The sequence below is a fragment of the Aethalodelphis obliquidens genome, unplaced genomic scaffold, assembly GCF_003676395.1.
Source record: "Aethalodelphis obliquidens isolate GAN/ISIS:26980383/991018 unplaced genomic scaffold, ASM367639v1 scaffold21, whole genome shotgun sequence".
Lineage (NCBI taxonomy): Eukaryota > Metazoa > Chordata > Mammalia > Artiodactyla > Delphinidae > Aethalodelphis > Aethalodelphis obliquidens.
In genome coordinates this window covers 15,876,761-15,897,007 of record NW_020837965.1, presented here as the reverse complement: position 1 = coordinate 15,897,007, position 20,247 = coordinate 15,876,761, and the positions used below count along the sequence as shown (strand labels likewise).

Below are 20,247 nucleotides of genomic sequence, written 5' to 3'. Positions count from 1 at the left end.
GCAAAAAAAAATAATAATAATAACAAGGTAACTATAAAAAATAAATACGTATTAAAATGCTGAAGTCGGCTGATGTTGCAGTGACTTTGTCTCACGCACCCTGCCTTGGGAACCCTGGGCTGCTGAGGTCCTGGCCTTCCAGGCCTGTCCTCCAAGCATGCTGCTGGAATGGTGCTGTTTCTCTGCTGTTCATGCTAACTGTGTGGTCATCTCCGCCTCCCCCTCTGCTCCTCATTTTAACCTCACCTGTTGGATGTCTGTCCCGTCCATCCCGCCAGACTTGAGTCTTGCTTCTCATCAAGGTTATCTTTCAAAATCCAAATTTTACGTTGATTTCAAGTCATAAGATTTAGGCACTTAAAACTTCACAGTGAGTCCAGACTTGGAGTGGCCAAGGAGCAGACAGAGTCAGGTCCGTGGAAGAGGCTGGAGAGGGGCCGAGATCCCGACACAGTGGTTGTGGCTCTATGTCTGCAGCCTTGGGGGTGCCTAGAGTGAGACATTATGTAAAACAGCCCCGTCTTAATGCCAGTAGGAACTCCAACTGCATTAAGTTTTGTCTCATTTTTGGAGAGCCCATCCCCTTTCTTATTACTAGATAGTTGGAGGGGTTTTTTTTTAATGTTTTTATATAGGATTTTATTTAACTTTGACAAGAGTATGTCTTCATGGTAGAAAATTTAGAGACTGCAGAAAAGCATAAGATACAAGGTAAAAATCCTTCTTGTAGTCAGTCTCACCATACAGAGATTAAAGGCTTCTTACCCTATTGTTAAGGTGACAGTGAATTTTTTTCGCAGATTATAAGTGAAGCCAGTTGGCAAGTTACGTGTCCTGGACCTTCAGGGCCCCAGCCTCAGATCCGAGTGATCCTGAGCAGACGTCGGCAGGATCTTTTTAAATCAGGGATTTGAGTTACATACAGTGCTATGCAGCAGGTGTGCTCTATAGTTAGTATGTTGGACTTTCACCAATATTTTGTTTGTCCTCTTGAGTTTTTCCTTTTTTTCCTCCCAGCCAAAATTTCAGGGCTCACGGTTTGGCCCGTCATTGGAGGTGGGCCCTCCGACACAGGCCTGTAGCCAGGGCCCTCCTGTTTAAGCCACAGCCCGGGAGGTGGGCAGCTCAGCTTTTGTACCTGTGGTCCGTGTGCCCTGCCACCCCTGCTTCTAGGCCTCCGTGTGGCAGCCCGGCCTGAGCACAGGATTCTGCAGCCCCGTTTCTCAGTATCCTTCTCTGCCCCAGGTCCTGGGGACCTAAAGCCAAAGCGAGGGTCCCCGCACAGAGACAGCCTTGACCGCAAGGATGCCTCTGCTGACCCAGCCATGAAGCCCTGGCCCGTGGAGCCGGGCCCCCGGCCCTGTTCGTCCTCAGCCATCACTACAACCCCTTCCAGCTCCACCCCCATCTCACGGCACCCAGGCCGCGCCAAAGGTGAGTCGTGGGCCCCTCACCTTGTCCAGAAACGAGAGGGCCGAGCATCTGGGGCTCAGGTTCCTTCTTAAAGACCCCAGGCTCTCAGGGCCAGGAGGGGTCTCAGGGTGAGAGGTGGAGAGCAGAGTGCTTAAGCTGTGGGCTGGCTCTGGCATCACACAGACACGGGTTCAGGCCTCAGCCCTGCCTGCCAGCTGGGTGGGTGACTCTGGACAGACAGCTTCACCCTCTAGAGGCCTGATCCCAAGCCACTGGTGGGGAAGCCCCGGGACCCTCTCTCACCACCACCGTGCAGGCCTTGGTGGTACCAAGCAGCTCCAGAAGGGAGGCCCAAGTTTGGGCGAAAAGCAGGCAGCCTCCCTCAGCCCAACTTGGTAGAAGTCTGGAGGTTTATTCTCTACGGAGGATACACAAGAGGGTCTCTGAACTGGAGGTCGGTTAGTAAAGGGGAAGGCACGTTTCCCAAATGAAAAACAAGGAGGTTGCAGGGAAGGCTTTACAAACTGAAGGTCTCCCAGGTTGCCAGTAGCCATGTGTGTTCACATCTTTAGATGTGAGATTAAAACATTCTCCCAGTCATGTGATCAGCTTAAGGAATTCCCAGTTGAATGTCCCCATCAGATCTGGCCAGGTGAGGCCCACGGATACCTGAGGAGAGCCTCCAGTACCAGAGACCAAAACCAGTGTGAGAGGCAACAGAGTAAACAGAAGCACAGACATGAAAGCTTTACGATGTCCGTCATTAATATAGTCAGAGATGAGCCAAGCCATTGCACCCATGAAACAAGAATGGGATGCCGCCAAAAGAGCAGTCGGGTGGATGGAGCAGGCACTGGGAAATTTAAAGTTGCCAACGGAGAGGAAGCAGGAAGCTTCAAAGCAAAAAAGACATTCCGCTGATAATTTAGCGATCTGAAACCATCCAAAAAAACAGCTGAAGGAACTGAAAGTGATTGCCTCTGGGGTGTTAGAAATTGGAGAACAAGCAGTGGTGGTGATTCTTCATGATAATACCACCCACTTGGCTCTTGAAACCAGAGACTTTCACAACCTTGGTTTGACAAGCAAAGCAAAGACAGGGTCCCTGCCCTCATCCCAGTTGCTTACAAGTAGGAAGCCCCGCTGGGGAGAAGGTGAGTTGGGTGGGCACAGGGCAGCCGGACAGTCTCCCCCCACTGCTGGCCAGACACTGCAGGCATAGTCACTTACTGTTGGATGTCAGTGGAGCCGTGCCATGTGCTGTCTGGAACAGGCATGCTCTGAGCCCAGCGTGGCAAGGATGTCTGTTGTCCACAGTCATCAGTCTCCCCTGGTTTCCTGGGCCCTGGGGTACAGAGGCCCTGCCTGGTCTTGGGAAAGAGCTGGGAACACCATCTCCCCTCAGTGTACCAGTGGTCTGTGTGGCTCAAGGTCCAGCCCTCCAGGCTAACCCTGGGCTGTCTCAGTCTGGACCCCCATCCCTGAACCAGAGCCCAAGCCTGGAAACATCACTGGCCAGTCACACGTCCGCTGAGCGTGCATGAGGGTCCATCAACCCTGCAACCCCAGCACTGCCCGTGGAGATTCTCTGGCAGCCCAGTTCTCACACTCTGGGTAGTCGTCGCCAGTGGACATGTAACCGTCTTCGAAATGGAACACCCCGCCCCCACTCCCTGCCCTTAGAATCAGCATTTCTTCAAGTAAATCTAGTTCCTTTTAGAGCAGAATTTAATAATCAAGGTCTGGACACTACAGAGTTGTCATTACTTTTAGACCCTTTCAGTAAAGAAAGGACACATAGATATTATGACATATCAATCTTTCAAATTCTAATTTAATATTACAGGGATTTTTTAATTTCATATGCGTGTGTCCTTTTCTTAGAAGTCTTGTCTCTTGAAAAATCTACTTACTTTTCCTGAAAATATGCAGTAATGGTAAAAAAAATTATATTATTAACAATAAAATTACTAAGTGATGTTTGTTTTCTGGTAGTTCTTTTAGTTCTGTGGTTATATCTCACTAAGGATGCACAGAGTTTTATATTCAAAATTCACTGGAATTTTTTTCTCTAGGTGATTATGTTAGCAGTTTGATATACAGTAAGGTTCATTTGTTTCTGTTTTCAGTGTTAGAGTTTTTTCTTTTTAAATTCTGTTTTTTAATACATAAAATACTTATGTAATTTAAAGCTAAATTATGCAGGAAGGCATGCTTAGGTTTCTGAGTCTCACATCTCCCTTTCCCCTCCATTCCATTCCAGAATCAGCCTATGGATAACCATTTTTTTTTTGGTTCCTTGTTTATACTTCCAGTGTTTCTTTTTGCAAAAATAAACAAAATAATGCACCTTGATTTTTTTTTCGTTTAGCCATATATCATGGAGATCTTCCTCATTCTTTTTAAGAGGCGCATAATAATTAAAATGGTGGTATGACAGTTCATTCAACCAACCAGTCCCCAGAATTTATTCCTAGAGGTAGAATTGCTGGGTCAAAGGACAAATACAGATATGCTTTTCCTAAATAAGATTCCATATTTTTTAAAAGTTTTCCAGAAAATTCTGATATTAGCCAGGTTTAACGACCAGTAGCCTACATGTCACTAGCCGTGTTATACTGTAGTAATCAAGGCAGCAGGTTTTCATTAAGCCACGACTTTGAGTTGGGCATTAGGGCAGAATTCAAAATGTAGGATTCTCCTGCCTTCAATGAGTTAAAAAAAGGAATCGTCCCTCCCTCATCTCCAGGAGACAAAACCTGAAAAGGAAGCAATTAGATCATACCTAACTTTTTTTAAAAAATTTTTTTATTGGAGTAGAGTTGATTTACGATGTGTATTCCTTTCTGCTCTACAGCAAAGTGAATCAGTTATACATAGACATATATCCACTCTTTTTTAGATTTTTTTTCCCATGTAGGTCATTACAAAGTATTGAGAAGAGTTCCCTGTGCTCTACAGCAGGTCCTTATTAGTTAACCTATTTTATGTATAGTAGTGTATACATCATACCTAACTTTGGGTGTATCTCACTGCCAGAACTTTTATAATAGGAATTGGGGACAGGGTGGAAACCCTCTTGCCATTTGGTGGGACCCAGGGTCTACTGTCAGAGAGAAGTTAGCAGGCTTGAGGCAGAGGGCATCTGAATCCCTCTCAGAGAAAGGGCAGTTGACGGGTGGCCTGTGCTTCCAGGTCTATCTCGGGTGAGGAGCTGCGGCGGCAGGGCTGTTTCCAGGGAGTCAGCCTCTCCCCTCGGGTGCTGGATTCTCTCCTCTGCCTTCCTCCCGCCTCCTGAAGACAACTGTGGTCTCCAGACCAGAACTACTGGCACGGCTTGGGCTTGGAGGTTGGGAGGCGCTCCCCAGGGCCCTGAATACTCGCCTCCTTTTGCTGTGTAATCCTTTGGCCAGATCACTGCTTTAGTCTTCAAGTCCCTGTCACTGCACAGGCGGAAATGGGATTTGAAGTTAAATCTAAGAGGAGTCGGGAGTGAGGGCCGTGCCAGCAGGAGGAGTAGGGGGAGGGATGGAAGAGGCACGTCCACGCGTCCCTCCCTCGCCTCCAAGGGCTTGGCGCTGCCATGGCTCAGGTGCCAGTCAGAGGTGGCCGTCCGGCACAGGACGCCGTGTTTCCCTGTGGATGTTCCGGGACCCCTGTATCATCACCTTATTTTCACCACAGGCTATAATTCTGATGACAGCCTCTGCGAACCGTCCCTGGAGCTCGAGTTCGCTCCCCACAGGCAGTACGGTGAGTGGTCAGTGCGATGTCCCCTTCCTCCTGGGTTCTCAGTCTTGTTCTTATCAACAGTGCTTTTTCGGGCTTCCCTGGTGGCGCAGTGGTTGAGAGTACGCCCGCTGATGCAGGGGACACGGGTTCGTGCCCCGGTCCGGAAAGATCCCACATGCCGCGGAGCGGCTGGGCCCGTGAGCCATGGCCGCTGAGCCTGCACGTCCGGAGCCTGTGCTCCGCAACGGGAGAGGCCACAGCAGTGAGAGGCTCGCGTACCGCAAAAACAAACAAACAGTGCTTTTCCTTTAAGCTAAGTCCTGTATGGAAGTCCAACACACAAACAGGTGAAAGTGAAGTTGTTGTATGAGGTGGGAATGGGGGGGTCCACAGTTCCTCCAGGCTCCTTCCTTGCCCTCCCCAGGGCCTGAGCATGTGACTTCTGCTTACATACCTCCAGTGACGGGGAAGTCACTACGTATCAAGCATCCCACTTCTGGAGAGTTTAATTCCTTTTGCTTTAAAGCACCCCTGTTTGCCAGGAAGTTCTGGTGACCCACACAGGGAGTGTTGATTTCAGGAAGATCTCTCACTGTCCTCACTTGGATTTTAGTTGCCCAGAGTGGCTCCAAGTTATATTTAGTCTTAGAAATTGTTAGAAGCACTTGCCGTTTGATTCAGGCATATTGTAAATTTAGGCAGAAGGGAAACCAAGAATTATACCAACCTTCTCAAAAATTATAAACAGCTTTGGGTTTTTCTTAAAGTTTTGCAAAAAAAAAAAGTCATAGGAGGGTTGGAAGGTAATTCTTAAAAAAAAAAAGTTTACATTGAATTCAGTTTATTTCTGATCGACAATAAGTGTTATCTCTACCCTATCCATTGTCTTAAAAGTATTATGATACAAATACAGACATTTCCAATTGACATGAGTAAAGACAGGCTCTGCGATGAAACAGTTTGACACAGGGCGCCCTTATGTCTTTACATTGAGTGGTGGATAACACAACAGCAGAGATCTCCTGCAACATTTGGTAAACCTGAGTAGCCCAATTTATGCTTGTCAGCTGACCAAAAGGGTTTTCTTCCTAAGTATTCTGATTCCTTGAGTTTCTCTTATCGGGAGAAAGAAGGGAAAGGGGTTTTTGATGCAATGCTTAGATAAACAAAAGTGCTTTGGGGTCCCATTGATTTGTATCACAATTTTAGTGAAACTTATTTCCTTTTTAACGAGGGATGTGCTTTTTTTCATTTCAAATATTCCCTTCTCAAAGAGAGGACTTATTCTGCTTTTATATCATGCACGAAAACCATGTATTTTTTGGCTCGTCCCCAAACCCCGTTTGCTAGTAAGTGTTTTCCAGATGCCTTCTATTTGCAGAGAACACATCAGCACGTGGGAACTGGGTGCCCTAAAGACCCAGAAAAACAAAAGCAAACTTGCAGGCAGGAGGGGAGGTAGCTTGTAAGTAGTACGTCTCCAGTTCTCAGTGCGGTCAACACCAGCTGTGTGCTGGGAGGATGCAGAGATGCCAGAAACACAGTCCCCGTCCCCCAGGGGTTCATGGTCCAGCAGGACAAACACTGACACAGGGCAGGCTGATGAGGGCCGTGATGCTGAGTGCTGCTGGCAGAGGGGACCGGGAGAGGTACCCTGCAGGCCTTGAAGGCCCAGCCTGCCCTGTGCCGTGTGGGCGGGGTCCCTCCCTGGACCTGGTTATTCACCCTGGGATCCAAGAGTCGCCACCGCAGACCCGCTCAGGCACAGACAGCAGCCGGGAGGGCTGGTTCCCTCCAGCATTTGTCACCGTAAAGGTCAGGTTTTCCCTTTGGGGCAGATGTGAATTTGACATGGATGAGCCGAAGGACAGCAAACAGCTGGGAAAAGCAAATGCCCCCTCTCCTGCTGAGGGTCCCATTCCCGGGATCAGGGAGCTGAAGCCACCTGCACACGGTACACACTCCCTTTCACACACATAACACACGTGTGCGCACACTGCCGTTTCCTGGCTCCCGCCCTCACCGAGCTACACTGTCATGGTCTAGGCAGGAGATTTTCACACGTGTTCCAGAAAGCTCTGTGCAGTAATGGGGGTGGGCATCCCCACCCCAACTCTTGGCTCACCCAGAGCAGCCGGGTTTTTTGTCTGCCTTTTCAGTTCTGCATGAGATTTTCCTCGTTAACAAAATTGTTTTAAGCCACAGCCCTAGACCTAATAAAATATATATATATATACCATAGGCTGTCATTTCTGGACAGTCTGCTGGGTGCCACGCCTGGCGCTCAGGGAAGTTAGCTGTCCTCGGGGGAGAGCACAGAGGATCCCGACGCTCGGCCTTCCTGCGGGCGCTCAGCTTCACTTCGGCACACGGTTACTTTGTTCCATAGTTTTTCTCGGATTAGATGGTTTACCATCGGCCTTTAGGTTATATGTTGGCGTTTCCTTTCAGCGTCCCGGCCGGGGAGCTTGGAGAGCAGTAGAAATGCGTCCAGCGACAGCTCACCTCTTAACCTGAAAGGTGAGCCGGCCTTTCCTTCTGGGCACTTTGCAGTGTATGTGGATCTCTGACTCTGGGCTTATAGTATACTTGTAATTTTAAAAAGGCAGTTCCCGAGATCCTCCACGAGTTCTGCGTTTGCATTCCTAGGCCACGTCACGCGGTTGCAAGTGAAGGCCCGGGGTTTGGATGGATTGGGGTTCAAATCCCTTCACCCCTTCTGACAGGCTCTGGGCACCTGGGAGAGTCACCCATCCTCTGAATCTGAGTTACTTCATCTGTAGAATGGAGAGAGTGACGCTAGTTGCATTCCACTGTGGTCAGAGGACATAGTGGATGGCTTTGATTCCTTTTAAGTTTATTTTACGGTGCAGAATACGGTCTGTCTTAATGAATGTTTCCTGCACATCTGAAAAGAATGTGTTTGCTGTCCCAAGACCGTAAACCCTTACGCAAATCTTTTCACTTCTCAGAGTCCACATGACCAGCCTCTAAAGAACACCTGGCACGAAGCAGGTGCTAAGTAAACCTTTAACTATGTGAACAGACAGGAGCTAATGAGTGTGGTGCCGTATAGCTCCTAACAATGGAAACTTCAGCAGAAGCTTTTCCACTTTTATCTCAAGTTACTTTGTTCTGAATTCTAAGCATTCCAGAGTGTTCTTAACATCCAAAATCCCAGCCTGGGAGAAGTGCGCCTTGGGTTCTCAGGCAGCATCCTCTCTGTCTTAAGTGAGCTGGGGGCAGCAGAGAGCCCCCTGGAGACAGAGAGGGGGACTCACGTGTGTTCTCTGTGTCGCCCGCCCCGACCCCAGGTTCCTCCGACCAGCTCCACGGCAGGTCCGAGAGCTTCAGCAGCGAAGACCTGATCCCCAGTAGGGACACAGCCACTCTGCCGCGGGATGCCAGCACCCCGGGGCGCACTGCCCTCAGCCGCCATGAGTACCCCCCACCCCGGAACGGGCCTCTCCCCCAAGAGGGCGCCCGGAAGAGGGGCGCAGCCCAGCCCCATGGCGGGGTGCGGCCCTGCTCAGCCTCCCCGAGCAGTGAGATGGTCACCCTGGAGGAGTTCCTGGAGGAGAGCAACCGGGGCTCCCCTTCCTCCGTGAGTGGCCCAGGGCTCAAAGGGACACAGTGAATCCCTCTTCCTTTGCTATCTCCCAAACTGGGACAGTAGGCAGAAACCGTGGCAGCAAAGTCACAGAAAGGGATGGGGCGGGGTGCGTGGCCTAGGTGCAGGGCTGCTTGGGTGGGGAGCAAACCCGCGAGCCAGCAGATCCCTGGGTGCCAGCAGCCAGCCCCAGACCTCGGAGGCTGTTTCTCCGTCTGTGAAGTGAGTGGGCAGAACGTGGTGCCGGCATGGAGGGCAGGGGTGCTGTGCGCCCCCCGCTGGGAGCTTCTCAAGAAAAGAGTGACCGGCCCCCCACTCACGGAGTTAGCATCTCACTAGGTTTTGTGCCAGAGCTCGGAATGCCCACTTCCCCTGAGCCTTCACCAGCAGAGATCAACCAGTTTTTTCTATAAAGGGCCAGATAGTAAATATTTTAGGCTTTCCAGTCCAGACGGTCTCTGCTGCAACTACTCGACGCTGCCGCTTTAGCGGGAAGCAGCCACAGACCGTCTGTCGATGAGTGGGCGTGGCCGCGTTCCAGTAAAACTTTACTTATGGACATTGACATTTGAATTTCATATCATTTTCACATGTCCCAAAAGACCGTTCTATAAAAAAAAATTTTTTTCAATCATTTAAAAATGTAAAAACGATTCTTAGCTCGCAGGCCATACATAAATGGACAGCAAGCTGGACCTGGCCCGGGGCTCCGGTTTGCTGACCTCTGCTCTGCAGCTCTAACCCCCAAACATCACCTGTATTAGGATTCCCTCTGCTGTCACCTTTCCAGCGTCTCCATTTAGCTTTTCTGAAGCTGCATGTCTGTCTTTTACATACTCTGTCTAAATTCAGTCCCATGAGCTATTGGGTTATTCAACAGATGACACATATACTGTCTTGCACTTGAGACCTTTTAAGGTTTAATGCTTCAGTGATTCTCTCTCATTTACCTTAAACAAATACAGTCGAACTTTCTCTAGCCCTATAGTAAACTCTGTGGCCCACATTAATGGGTCACAGTGACACAGAACACAAAATATTTGTTTGGGAGGTATTTATTGAGCAGCTCCCGTGTGTGAGGACGTATGCATGGTGCCTGCGCTAAAAAAGCAAACCAGTTAATGGGCAAATTTCTGTCGCATACTTGCTAGGTGCTCGGTCTTGTGGTTGTCTGTGTATCAGGCACTTACTGTGTGTTAGAAGCTGGAGAACCCAAAGTGGGAAAGACAGAAAACCTGCCCTCCAGAAGTTTACGGTCTGATGCAGTGGGTCTTAAACTCCAGTGTGCATCGGACTTGCTTGGCAGAACACAAGCTGGACCCCAGAGTTCCTGAGATTTTGCATCTCTGTGAAGTTCCCAGACGACGCTCTCACTGTCAGCGTGGGTCCAGGCATCACGCACTGAGAATCACTGATCTAGTGGAATAAACAAGAACGTCCAGAAATCAGGGGTGCCTGCAACTGGATGGTTCCTCTTCTTAGTCCTTTTCTGATTATGTGCCGGTCCCCGTGAGTTTCCTTTCTCTGGGCAGATCTCAGGGGGTGGGTCCTAAGCAAGGCTCAGGGCCCCTCCGCACTCAGCTCAGACCTGCCCAGATACTCACCGCTGCTTATCTGTCCCTGCTGGAAGCTGATGCTCACCCTCTGAGAGCCACCCGTCCTCTCCCCCTCTGCCCAGGTGCTCACCCCCATGGCCCCACCTGGCACCCCTACCCTCCTCTGAGCAGGCCTGGAGAAGCCACCCATGCCCCCCTTCCCCAAGCACTGATGATGCTGGGGGGAGGGGGTGTCACAAGATGGGCTCCCTGGGTGGCCCTGAAGGTGGGGGTTAAAGAAGTTAGAAGTGTGCAGAAAGGGACCAGGAGGTGCTGAAAACAGCTGCAGAGTCTGACAGCCACGGGTTCTAATCCCCAATCTGCCACTCTCTAGATGTCTATCTATGACCTCAGTTTTCTTATATATTAAATATTATTTTAATACAACCTTAAGCAACCCTTACAAGGGTTGCTTTCAAAATTAAACTAAGTTTTTTGCGATTATACCCCTGGTTCCTAGCACAGCACCTGGCCTGCGGGAAGCACTTGATAAATGGTTCTGGTCCATATTGATGACCCAGGGTCTTACTGCACACACATGCCAAGAGTGAGGCTTCAAACTATCCTGAAACCACAAGACTGCACCCCTGTCAAGTTGAGCATCCAGATGTTGTCAGGGGCCAGGAGTTGTCGGCAAGTGGCTCCTGAGCTGCTGACCTGTCCTGCGGACTAATGCCCCCTGACAGGTCACAGCGGGCTGGGTCTCGTTGCAGCAGCTCTCGGCCCCCGATCTCATCGCTGATGCGGACTCAATTCCCCGCGTTTTGCAGCGTCGGCCTCAGGAGAACCCTCCGCTTGCCTCCTCTAGGCTGTGAGGTGTTGGCAGAAGGCTGAAGTGAGCCTGAACACGGCCATCGAGCTTGGCCCCTGGCGGCTCTTCCTGTCCCCACGATGGTGGCAAACGACACCAGTTCCCTGGCCAGGGGAAGCCCAGCCAGGTGGCAGCTGCTTGAGGGAGACAGTCTAGAGGGCTGGGCCACCTCCCTCTTCTCCTGGACGGTCGACCTTTCTGGTTACCACCGCCCTCCCCCTGCCCCTTGTGCCTCCTTTCCCCCTTACTTCTCACATTAGGAGAAACATCTGGGAGGCAGTGAGGGTCCTGAGTGTGGTTGATTCTGGCTTTTTGGGAGCTGGTCTTGTTTCTCTTCCTCTCTGCGGCCCACAGTAAAGCCCTTGCAGTGCGTCTGACCCTGGTGGGCTGACAAAGAAGGTCCGGTCCTGCCGGTCAGCTTTCTGCCCCTTGCTCTGCTTGGTGAAGAAATGGGAACCAAGTTGAAACAGTTGGCCTGACCCTTCCATAAAGTGGATGAGCCTTGTGGGAAGTCATTTCCTCTCTGGACCTGCTTTCTTACTTGTAAAGTTAAGGGGCTACTTGGGAATTCCCAGGCGGTCCAGTGGTTAGGAGTCTGCGCTTCCACTGCAGGGGGCACAGGTTCGATCCCTGGTCGGAGAACCAAGATCCCACGTGCCACAAAGCGCAGCCAAAAAAAAGAAAGAAAAGAGTTAGGGGGCTACTGAGTGGCATCTGGGTCCTCTCCCTGACGAGCCATGTATTGTCCCAACCCCTGACCAGAGCAGTGTGTATGGTGGGGAAGTTAGGCCTTCAACAGGCCGAGCGGGAAACTTCAGTCCTGGCCATGTGGGTGGCACAGGGGACATCCTGGGTGGGAGGAGGGGTCTCCAAGGCCTCTCTGGCCCTCACTCAGTTCTTGCTCTCTTCCCTGTAGGATGCTCCCAGTTGCCGGGATGACCTGCTAAGTGACTATTTTAGAAAGGCCAGTGATCTCCCGGCCATCGGAGGCCAGCCAGGCCCACCTACCAGGAAAGAAGGGGCCAAGATGCCCACCAGCTTCGTGGCCCCCACCATCAAGATGCCCGTCACCACCTCCGAGGGGAAGCCGCTGAAGCCCGGGCAGTACGTGAAGCCGAACTTCAGACCCGCTGAGGCCGAGGCCCTGCCCAGTGCCCCCCAGAGGCAGGCCCAGCTGCCCCAGAGCCTGTCCCTGGGCAGACTCCGGCAGGCCGCGATGCCCCCCGCTTCCCACACGCCCACTGGCCGGAGTGCATCCCTGAGCCGGGCCTTCAGCCTGGCCTCCGCCGACCTCCTCCGGGCCAGCGGGCCAGAGGCCTGCAAACAGGAGCCAGGGGCTCCCGAGGCCTCGGCGGGCAGAGACACAGGCAGCCACAGCCTGCAGGGCTCCACACCTCCCAGCTCCCACAGCCTGGCCCGGGAGCGGACCCCGCTTGTGGGAAAGGCTGGCGGCTCCTGTCAGGGCCCTGGCCCCCGAAGCCGGCCACTGGACGCGAGGCGCTTCTCTCTGGCTCCCCCGAAGGAGGAGAGGCCAGCTCCCCTGCAGCAGTCCGCCACGTCCCCAGCCATCGCCGCTGGAGGTGGCAGTGGCAGCAACTCCCAGCTACAGCACTGCTCACCTGCTGCAGCCCCGGCTGCCAGGACTAAGCCCCAAGCCTCCCCGCACTCGGGAGAGGCGGCCACCATCGCCCCCGTCCGGGCGGGGTTCAGCCCCTCCGAGGGGGACGGGGTCCCGGGGCAGGGCTACAGCGAGGGCCTCCCTGCCAAGGGCCCAGGCAGGTCTCCCGACCTGGCTCCCCATGGCAGCCGGGCCTCCGAGGACTTCAGTCGTGGGAGCAGCTCGAAGAGCACGCCGGCATCCCCCGAGCCGGCTGGGGACCAGCAGACCGTGTGGTACGAGTACGGCTGCGTGTGACTTGGCTCCTGGACCGGCAGCTCCTAAACCTTAAAGCTACTGACGCACCTGCTCATCATGATGGCCTTTCCCCGTCTGCCTGTGGTGCCAGGAAAGGGCTTTACGATGAGGAAAGGGGTTCCCGTGCGTTTCTTCTGTTTGTTTTGTTACTAAAACACCGTGCCAAGCCCTGAGAGGGTTGCACCCTCCCCCCGGTGTGTAACGTGTCTTCTGTACCTGTAGCCTGCAGCAACGGGTATCTTTTGAACAAATCCACTTTGGCATGGGGACACTCAGAACGCAGTGACAAACTGACCCCAAAGCAGACACTATTTGAGCGCGCCCCTGTAGAACACTCGTTTGCAACTTGCTGACCTCCACTGGAGTGCGTGTGTATGTGGGCGTGTGCGCACGCACATACTCACAGGACTGAGCCCTGGTGGCTCTGGAAACTCTACTCCTCTCCCAAAAGCCATTTGATCCTAGGGGAAGCCCCCACTGGCCAAACTACAAAGATCTGGAGGCCCTTGGGTGGACCCCAGAGGCAGGCTCGCTGTTGAAAACCAGACGCACTGCAGTGCCATTGCTGGGGTCCCAAGCGCTTCCCTTCACCCCAGAGCCAAAGCGGCCTTCCAGGCAGGCGGCGGTAGCCTCGGGTGTTTACCTCCCCGCTGCAGCCAGCTCCCGGGCCCTGCAGGGTGGGCTCCGAGGCCACAGGGCCACCTGCCTTCCCTGACTCGCTTTTCTACAAACACTGGATCTGCTGGGCCTGGGGGGCCGGGCAGAGAGAAGCCCACCCAGCAAGTGTGCACAGCATACAGAGGGGAGGCGTGTACAGGAGTGAGGTGCGCCTCGGTTTATAACGTGGCTGCAGTGTCCCCACTTCCCTGTCTCAGGTGAGATGTTGATTTATTATTGCTGAGTAACTTCTCGTGGTAGAAACCAAATTTCTTTTAATATATTACATATGTATGTACACACTCATGTGAAATATATGTACTTTGAGGGGATCTATTTATGTTCCATGGGGAGTCATTCTTTCCTATCAGGAATCTCACCTGCTGCTTTGTGTATTTGGTCAGATTCCTGGCACGTTTTGTTTCCTGTTTAGTAAAGGTGCTCTTCCAGGGATGCACTAAACCTGGTGATTTTTTTTTTTTGTAAGATTTTTTTTTCCCTTTGATTCAATATAAGAAAGAAATGGGAAGCTAAGATCAAATTTAGGAGTGCTTCGGGTTGTGTGTTAAATAGCCATTCATTCTGGAACACAAGGACAATTGTAATAAAAGGACATGGAACAGTACTGAGTCCTAGTTTCCTCACTGCACATTACAGCAGCATTGACTGGGCTCTGGGGGCTCAGGGTCCCTGCCTTAGCACCAGTCCCTGGAATCCACAGCTCCCTTGGCCGCTAGGTCATCAGAGACTGTGGAGGGCAAGGTGTTTCTCTTTACAGCAGCTTTTTTCCAGACTTGAATTTATTTTAACCTAGTGTAAATTGAATCCTGTTTTGCTATGGGATTTGTGTCATGGCAGGAGCTCAGCTTAAAGTAGTCCGCTGGATTTTCCCAAGGCTACTCTACTAGGACGTGCCAGACCTGGAATTCAGGCCTCGGGGGCCTCAGATTGGAGGCTTAAGTCAGATGGAGGGAGGGAAGGAGGAGGGAAGGCAGGCATATAAATACCCACACATGTCGAAATCTTTCTTCTAGTAGATTTCTGTCCAGCTGCTGCCTCAGCGTCTCCTTTGCTTTCTCACCAGACTTTTTCGAGAGGGTCTCCTCTTGTCTCCTCACCCGTTCTTTCCCGAGCCTCTGCCATCTGGGTGTCTCACCACTCAGCAGAGATCCTGCAGCATATGAACGGCAGCCACCTTGCAGGCTTCATTCCCTGTGGCCTTTGCAGCATTTGACCCCTGGCCAGTCTCCCCTGGGAACTCCCAGTCTCTGCCTCGTGATTCTCCCCCTTGTGGGATGGCTCTAAAGCCCTCAGACTTGCCGGCCCCTCGTTCATTCACTCATTCCTCCCACAGACAGTCATTGGAAGCGTCCTGTTGGCCAAGTCCTAGGTTGCGCCTTCGAGACCTCTCCCTCCTTGCACCCCCCCGGAGCTGGTCCCACCCTGCTCCCGGAGTACCGACTGCCTCTCAGAGCCCCTGCCTGGACGACAGGCTTCCTCAACTCCTCTCCCTGGCTTCTCCAGCGACACCAGCCGTCGCACAATCACAGATGCCTGTGATGCGGGCCTCATCCCTCCTCTCTTCACATCCCACGTTTTATAGGTCACATCCTGGACCTGAGAAGGTGTCTGGAATCTGGCCCCCCTTGTCTTAGCCAGCCTTTCTCATCCTAGGTCACACACATACCCTTGACCCTGGGTTTTGGTAGTAGCCTGCCAACCAGTTTGCCTGCCTCAGACAGCTCAGCCCTCACGGTACCTCAGGAGGTTCACCCAGGTGACCTCCACACCTGCCACACCCATCCCTTTGTGGCTTGGTCCTTTGGCTCACCTCAAGGCACACCCAGACCTCTTATCACTCCCTTCTCTGCCCCAGACAAGCTCATACACATCCAACAACTTTCATTACAATCTGCTCCCAGAGGCTCCAGATGTTATCTCCAACCCCAACCTCTCCCCGGAACCTCCAGATCTGGTTCCAGCTTGGATGTCCCGAGACACCACCAATGCAAGGTTCTCAACATGCAGTTCCCCGTCCTCCCCCCCCTCTCGTCCCCCGAGATAGTGTTTGACGTCCCCCACCCTCCTCCCCATGCCCTATCCATCACTCCATCAGCTCCAATTCTGACACCTCACTCGCCTACACAGCCAACCCCAGGCAATGGTCCCGGGCAGTACCCCAGGGTCCTGTTACTGAGGCGGGCAGCCCAGATCATGGCCCTCCTGAGCTCCCAGGCCCCACCTTCTCTGCACTGGCCTGGGAGACACATGCCCAGTGTCTGGGAAATACCCAGCTGGCCACTGGATATTCGTGCCCACAGCTCAGCAGTGAGTTCTGCCTGCAGGGAGATTTGGGATCATCTGTGAGACAAGAGGGGCTCACCCTGCAGAGAACATGAAAGCGAGAAAATTAGAACGCATAGGACAAACCTTACGAGGCACCAGTCAACATTAAACATCCAGCCAAAATGTTTATCAACCACCCTGGGGGAGGGAATACACACACACACACACACACACACACACACACACACACACACGTATTTACGGATGTAAAAGATCATGACACAGAATATATAATACTTTTTGTTGTAAAATCCATACAGCCGATTGATTCTCTTAGAATGCTCTCACTGATTTTTGCCAAACTTGTGTATTTATAGCCAACCTATTCTTGCAACTGACGAACGAGTGTAGTTCCAGTGTGAATGTTGGTTGATTTTTTTTTTATGTTAGCAAGTAAGATGAAACTGAAACAAGCCAGAGATGTGTATCAGAACTTCACTCATCTGTTGATGATGTGAGTGACTGCTCAGTCAGGTAGCAGTTTCTGATTGTTGGCCAAATTTCCTCAGTTTTTTGTGCTGTTCACATTGTAATGGCTTAGAGACACAGCACACTTTCTTTTTTAAACTAAACATATAGTTTACAGGCTGGAATATTCACCGAAGACACACTTTTAAGTTTAATCTGTACTATTCACATTTTCCCCATCACTTTCTTTTTTTTTTTTTTTTTTTTTTGCGGTATGCGGGCCTCTCACTCTTGTGGCCTCTCCCGTTGCGGAGCACAGGCTCCAGACGCGCAGGCTCAGCGGCCATGGCCCACGGGCCCAGCCACTCCGCGGTATGTGAGATCTTCCCATACCGGGGCACAAACCCGTGTCCCCTGCATCGGCAGGCGGACTCTCAACCACTGCGCCCCCAGGGAAGCCCCCATCACTTTCTTAATTAAGTCAAGAGACTCTACAGACTGCAGAAGACATAAATCAAGCCCTAACTGGTAACACTTGCCAATTTCTGTGGCATAAACACTCTCACCATGGTCGAGTTCAAGCTGCCGCCACAGTGTCCCTAACCACAGAGGTGGAAAGAGATGTGCAGTGTACCCTGTCATATAATATTGCTTCCATACAGATGCAACAGGTGTAAATAACCTCAAGAGCACAGGTAACAGTAAAGTAATAGGAAGTGGCACATTTTGAGTGTTTACCATTGTTTTTAATATGAATTATTCGTACGTTTACATAAATTCATCTTTAATGACAGCTGTGTTTAACAACTGACTTGCAAAATTCCGGGAAATTCACTAATCTGCTCTCACAAGCCAGGGCAGGCCGGCTCCAGCGCACCGCTGGGAGCGCCACCTTTTAGGGATGGGCCGTAAAGGAAGAGACAGAAAACTGGGAAGAAGGGGCCAAGGAGGAGGAACGTGAAAGAGAAGTGCAGCTGGTTTGCAGAGCTGGCCAGCCTAGCGGATGCTGCCGTGCGCAAACCCTGTTCTTCGGCACAGGGCACACAGAGGCCACTTGGGCTGAGTCTGGAGGCTGGAAACTCTTCCCCAGGCTTCTCGCTCCTTCCATTTTCCCTGTTCGCCCTTCTCCACCGAGTAGAGCAGGAGTGGGCCCGGGGCGGCTGATAGACCCGAGAGCCAGGGGAACCTCTCCCTCTGTAACAGGGGCAGAGGTCTCCGCAGGGCAGGGTGGACAACATGAAGTCAGGCAGGAGCCTGGAGGGGCGGGGGGGGGGGGGGTCTGGGGGGGGGGGGGGGGGGGGGGGTGCGGGAAGGGAAGGGAAGGGAGGTCCTGGCAGGCCCGGGAAGAGGTGGGGGTCATGGCAGGACTCAGAAATGTTCTCCCCTTTCCAAGCTCTGCCTTTTGGGTCCAGCCCACTGAGGTCAAATTCACCGAGTCACGTGGCAAACCGGCCACCTGCTTCCCCACCTCCCCTCCCCGCAAGAGACCCCAAATAAGCAGGTGGAGAAGAAGCCTCCGGGCCCCTCCGTGTTCCCCACGGGAGAGCAATGGCCCTTAGGAGCCCTTCTGGAAGCCGCACCCCGCCCAGGCCGCTGAGGCCGCCTTGCTCCCGCTGCGGCGGGTCCGCCGCGAGCCTCCGCCCCTTCCTCCGTCTCCAGGTGGCGGCGCGGCGGGGGGGCGAGCTGGAGCCGGAGCCGGCGCGCAGGCCGAGCGCGCCACGCCCCCGCCGGTCCCTGGTCCCTGCCGCCGCCGCTCCGCCGTCCTTCCCTCCCGTCCGCCGGCGTCGGGCTCAGCCGGGCCGGACGGAGCCGCGGCCTGGCCTCCGGCACTGGGACCCGAGAGAGGTGAGTGCGCCGGGCGGCTCGGGTGGGGCCTGGACAGCTGGCGGGCGGCGCAGGGGACCACCGACCTTCAGCAAGGCCAGGCCCGCCCCCTCCTGGGACAGAAGATTCCAAATCCAGTCTCGGATAAAGGCCTCTGGGGGGAGTGGAGAGGGGGAAGGGCCGGGAGGGAGGTCCCTGTCATTCCACGGTACAAATTGATGGTGCTTTGGGGTCCCCCCTCGCAGAGGGTGTGCCGCAAGGGTGGCTTTTGGGGCGCTGCGGGCCAGAGGGGGCTGCCCTGCCCTGCCCAGGGCCCCTGGAGGCGGATCTGCAAGTCCAACACCGTCCAGATCCCCTGGGGACGTGCCCTGCCCCTGGGTACCTGCAGGCAGGTCCAGGGGAGAGCACTGGGGGAGAAGCCCAAAGACCCAGTCCCAGGCTGGGCGCTTTCCCGAGGGGGAGGAGGGTAGGGGGACTCCTATCTACTGAACGCCTGCTGGTGCCTAACTGTGTCAGATGATCCCTCCATCCATTCTAGACTTTCAGCAAATGGGCCCTCAGCTCCGCGGTCGCCTCAGGTGGAGGGAGCCGTCTCTGCCCAGACAACTCACACTATAGCTGGGGAGACAGACTGTAATTCAAGAAGTAACTAGGGGGAGGTCCGCCTTGCTTCTCCTTCTTGCCCCAAAAGACTAAGCTGACTGAGGGAGCACCTGCCCCCAGCAGTACAGCCCTGGACTAGTCAGCAACCCCCGCACCCCCGCCATCAGTGCTCACAAGGGCCCCTTCTGTATCCACACACCAGTCACTAGGAGGATTCCCAGGATACCTGCTAGTCCCCTTGCAGGTTTCAGTTGAGGAGTCATCTCTTCCAGGAAGGCTACCCTGACTGCCCTGCTCTTGATCAGGTGCTTTTGTATGTTGGACTCCCACAGTGTGGCTCCTCCTGCCGCGTCCTCCTCCAATCACAGCTGTTATCAGAGTGTTGTAATTGCTGTGTCAATCCCAGCTTTCCCTTCTAAATCAGAGTTTCAAAAACTCAGCCATTCAAGTTCCATTTTATTATATGCATGATGTTTTTCTATGAATATTTTACTTTGGAGACTGGGTTGCTGCAGAACTTCTATTCAGGGAATAGAAACTTGAAACTTGCCATCACCATTTTCCGATCTCCCCTGTGCTCCTCAACAGCTTCTTGGGCAGAGTCCATCACTTGTTTTGGTACCTTGGATACAAACCCTGATACCTCAGAATGACCCCTGGGGTCCCCAACTGAAGACAAAGAGGGTCTAAGAACCCACATTCTAAAGAGAGGTCAAGGCCCCAGGCCCCTCCTTCTCCACTCCTCCAGGGCCTGGCTGCCTCGGTGTGTTGGGGACAGGAGGGAGAGGGACAGGAGTTTGTGTCCCATGATGCAGCCTGCCCACCACTGAGATCCTCTTGCCCTGGGTCATCTCTTCTCACTGTCTAGCCTGCGCTGGCCCTGCTGCCCCCTGTGTGGCTCCTCAGGGGCACAAGGCAGAGTTCCTCAGAGGTTCCCCGCTGGCCAGCTCCCGCCCCCATCGGACAGCCCTCCTGGGAGCTGTCAGCTCTTTCCTCCTCATCCACTCAGCCACATACCCTGTATGACAGTTGCAGGGCGTGTAGGTCACTCACTGTCCACTGGCTGCCTCCTGTCTCTCTCCAGGTTGCTTTTCTTCCTGTCCAAAAAGGCACACTGAGCCTATTGGCACATCCCTTGCCTAAGCAGACCCTGTCCCCTGGGCTCCTCTCCCTGCAGCAGCCGCCCACCCCGCAGCTCTAGGAGAATTCTCCTGCAGAATCTCATAGCCAGTCAGTGCGCACCTCAGATCCCAATTCCCACTCCCCCCTCCCCAGTACTGAGTGTGTGTGTGTGTGTGTGTGTGTGTGTGTGTGTGTGTGTGTGTGTGTGTGT

The 20,247-nt window shown here is 53.1% G+C and overlaps 2 protein-coding genes across 8 annotated transcripts in view; both read left to right on the top strand.

Annotated features, from left to right (window-relative positions):
• The window catches only part of CCDC88C (coiled-coil and HOOK domain protein 88C), a 126,922-nt gene extending 112,564 nt beyond the window's left edge, over window positions 1–14,358 (top strand). For 3 of the 5 annotated variants that reach the window (XM_027120346.1, XM_027120345.1, XM_027120344.1), the window contains 5 exons: window positions 1,246–1,434; window positions 5,098–5,166; window positions 7,597–7,665; window positions 8,460–8,749; window positions 12,078–14,358. In XM_027120346.1, coding sequence (XP_026976147.1) covers window positions 1,246–1,434; window positions 5,098–5,166; window positions 7,597–7,665; window positions 8,460–8,749; window positions 12,078–13,076 — 1,616 coding nt within the window. In that variant the 3' untranslated portion in view covers window positions 13,077–14,358. The remainder of the gene's footprint in view (window positions 1–1,245; window positions 1,435–5,097; window positions 5,167–7,596; window positions 7,666–8,459; window positions 8,750–12,077) is intronic. The other 2 variants (XM_027120347.1, XM_027120349.1) reach the window with 2 other exon arrangements.
• A 3,496-nt stretch (window positions 14,359–17,854) lies between these two features.
• Window positions 17,855–20,247, top strand: part of GPR68 (G protein-coupled receptor 68) — a 27,828-nt gene continuing 25,435 nt past the window's right edge. For all 3 annotated transcript variants that reach the window (XM_027120338.1, XM_027120337.1, XM_027120341.1), the window contains exon 1: window positions 17,855–18,332. The gene's annotated coding sequence lies outside the window, so the exon portion shown is untranslated. The remainder of the gene's footprint in view (window positions 18,333–20,247) is intronic.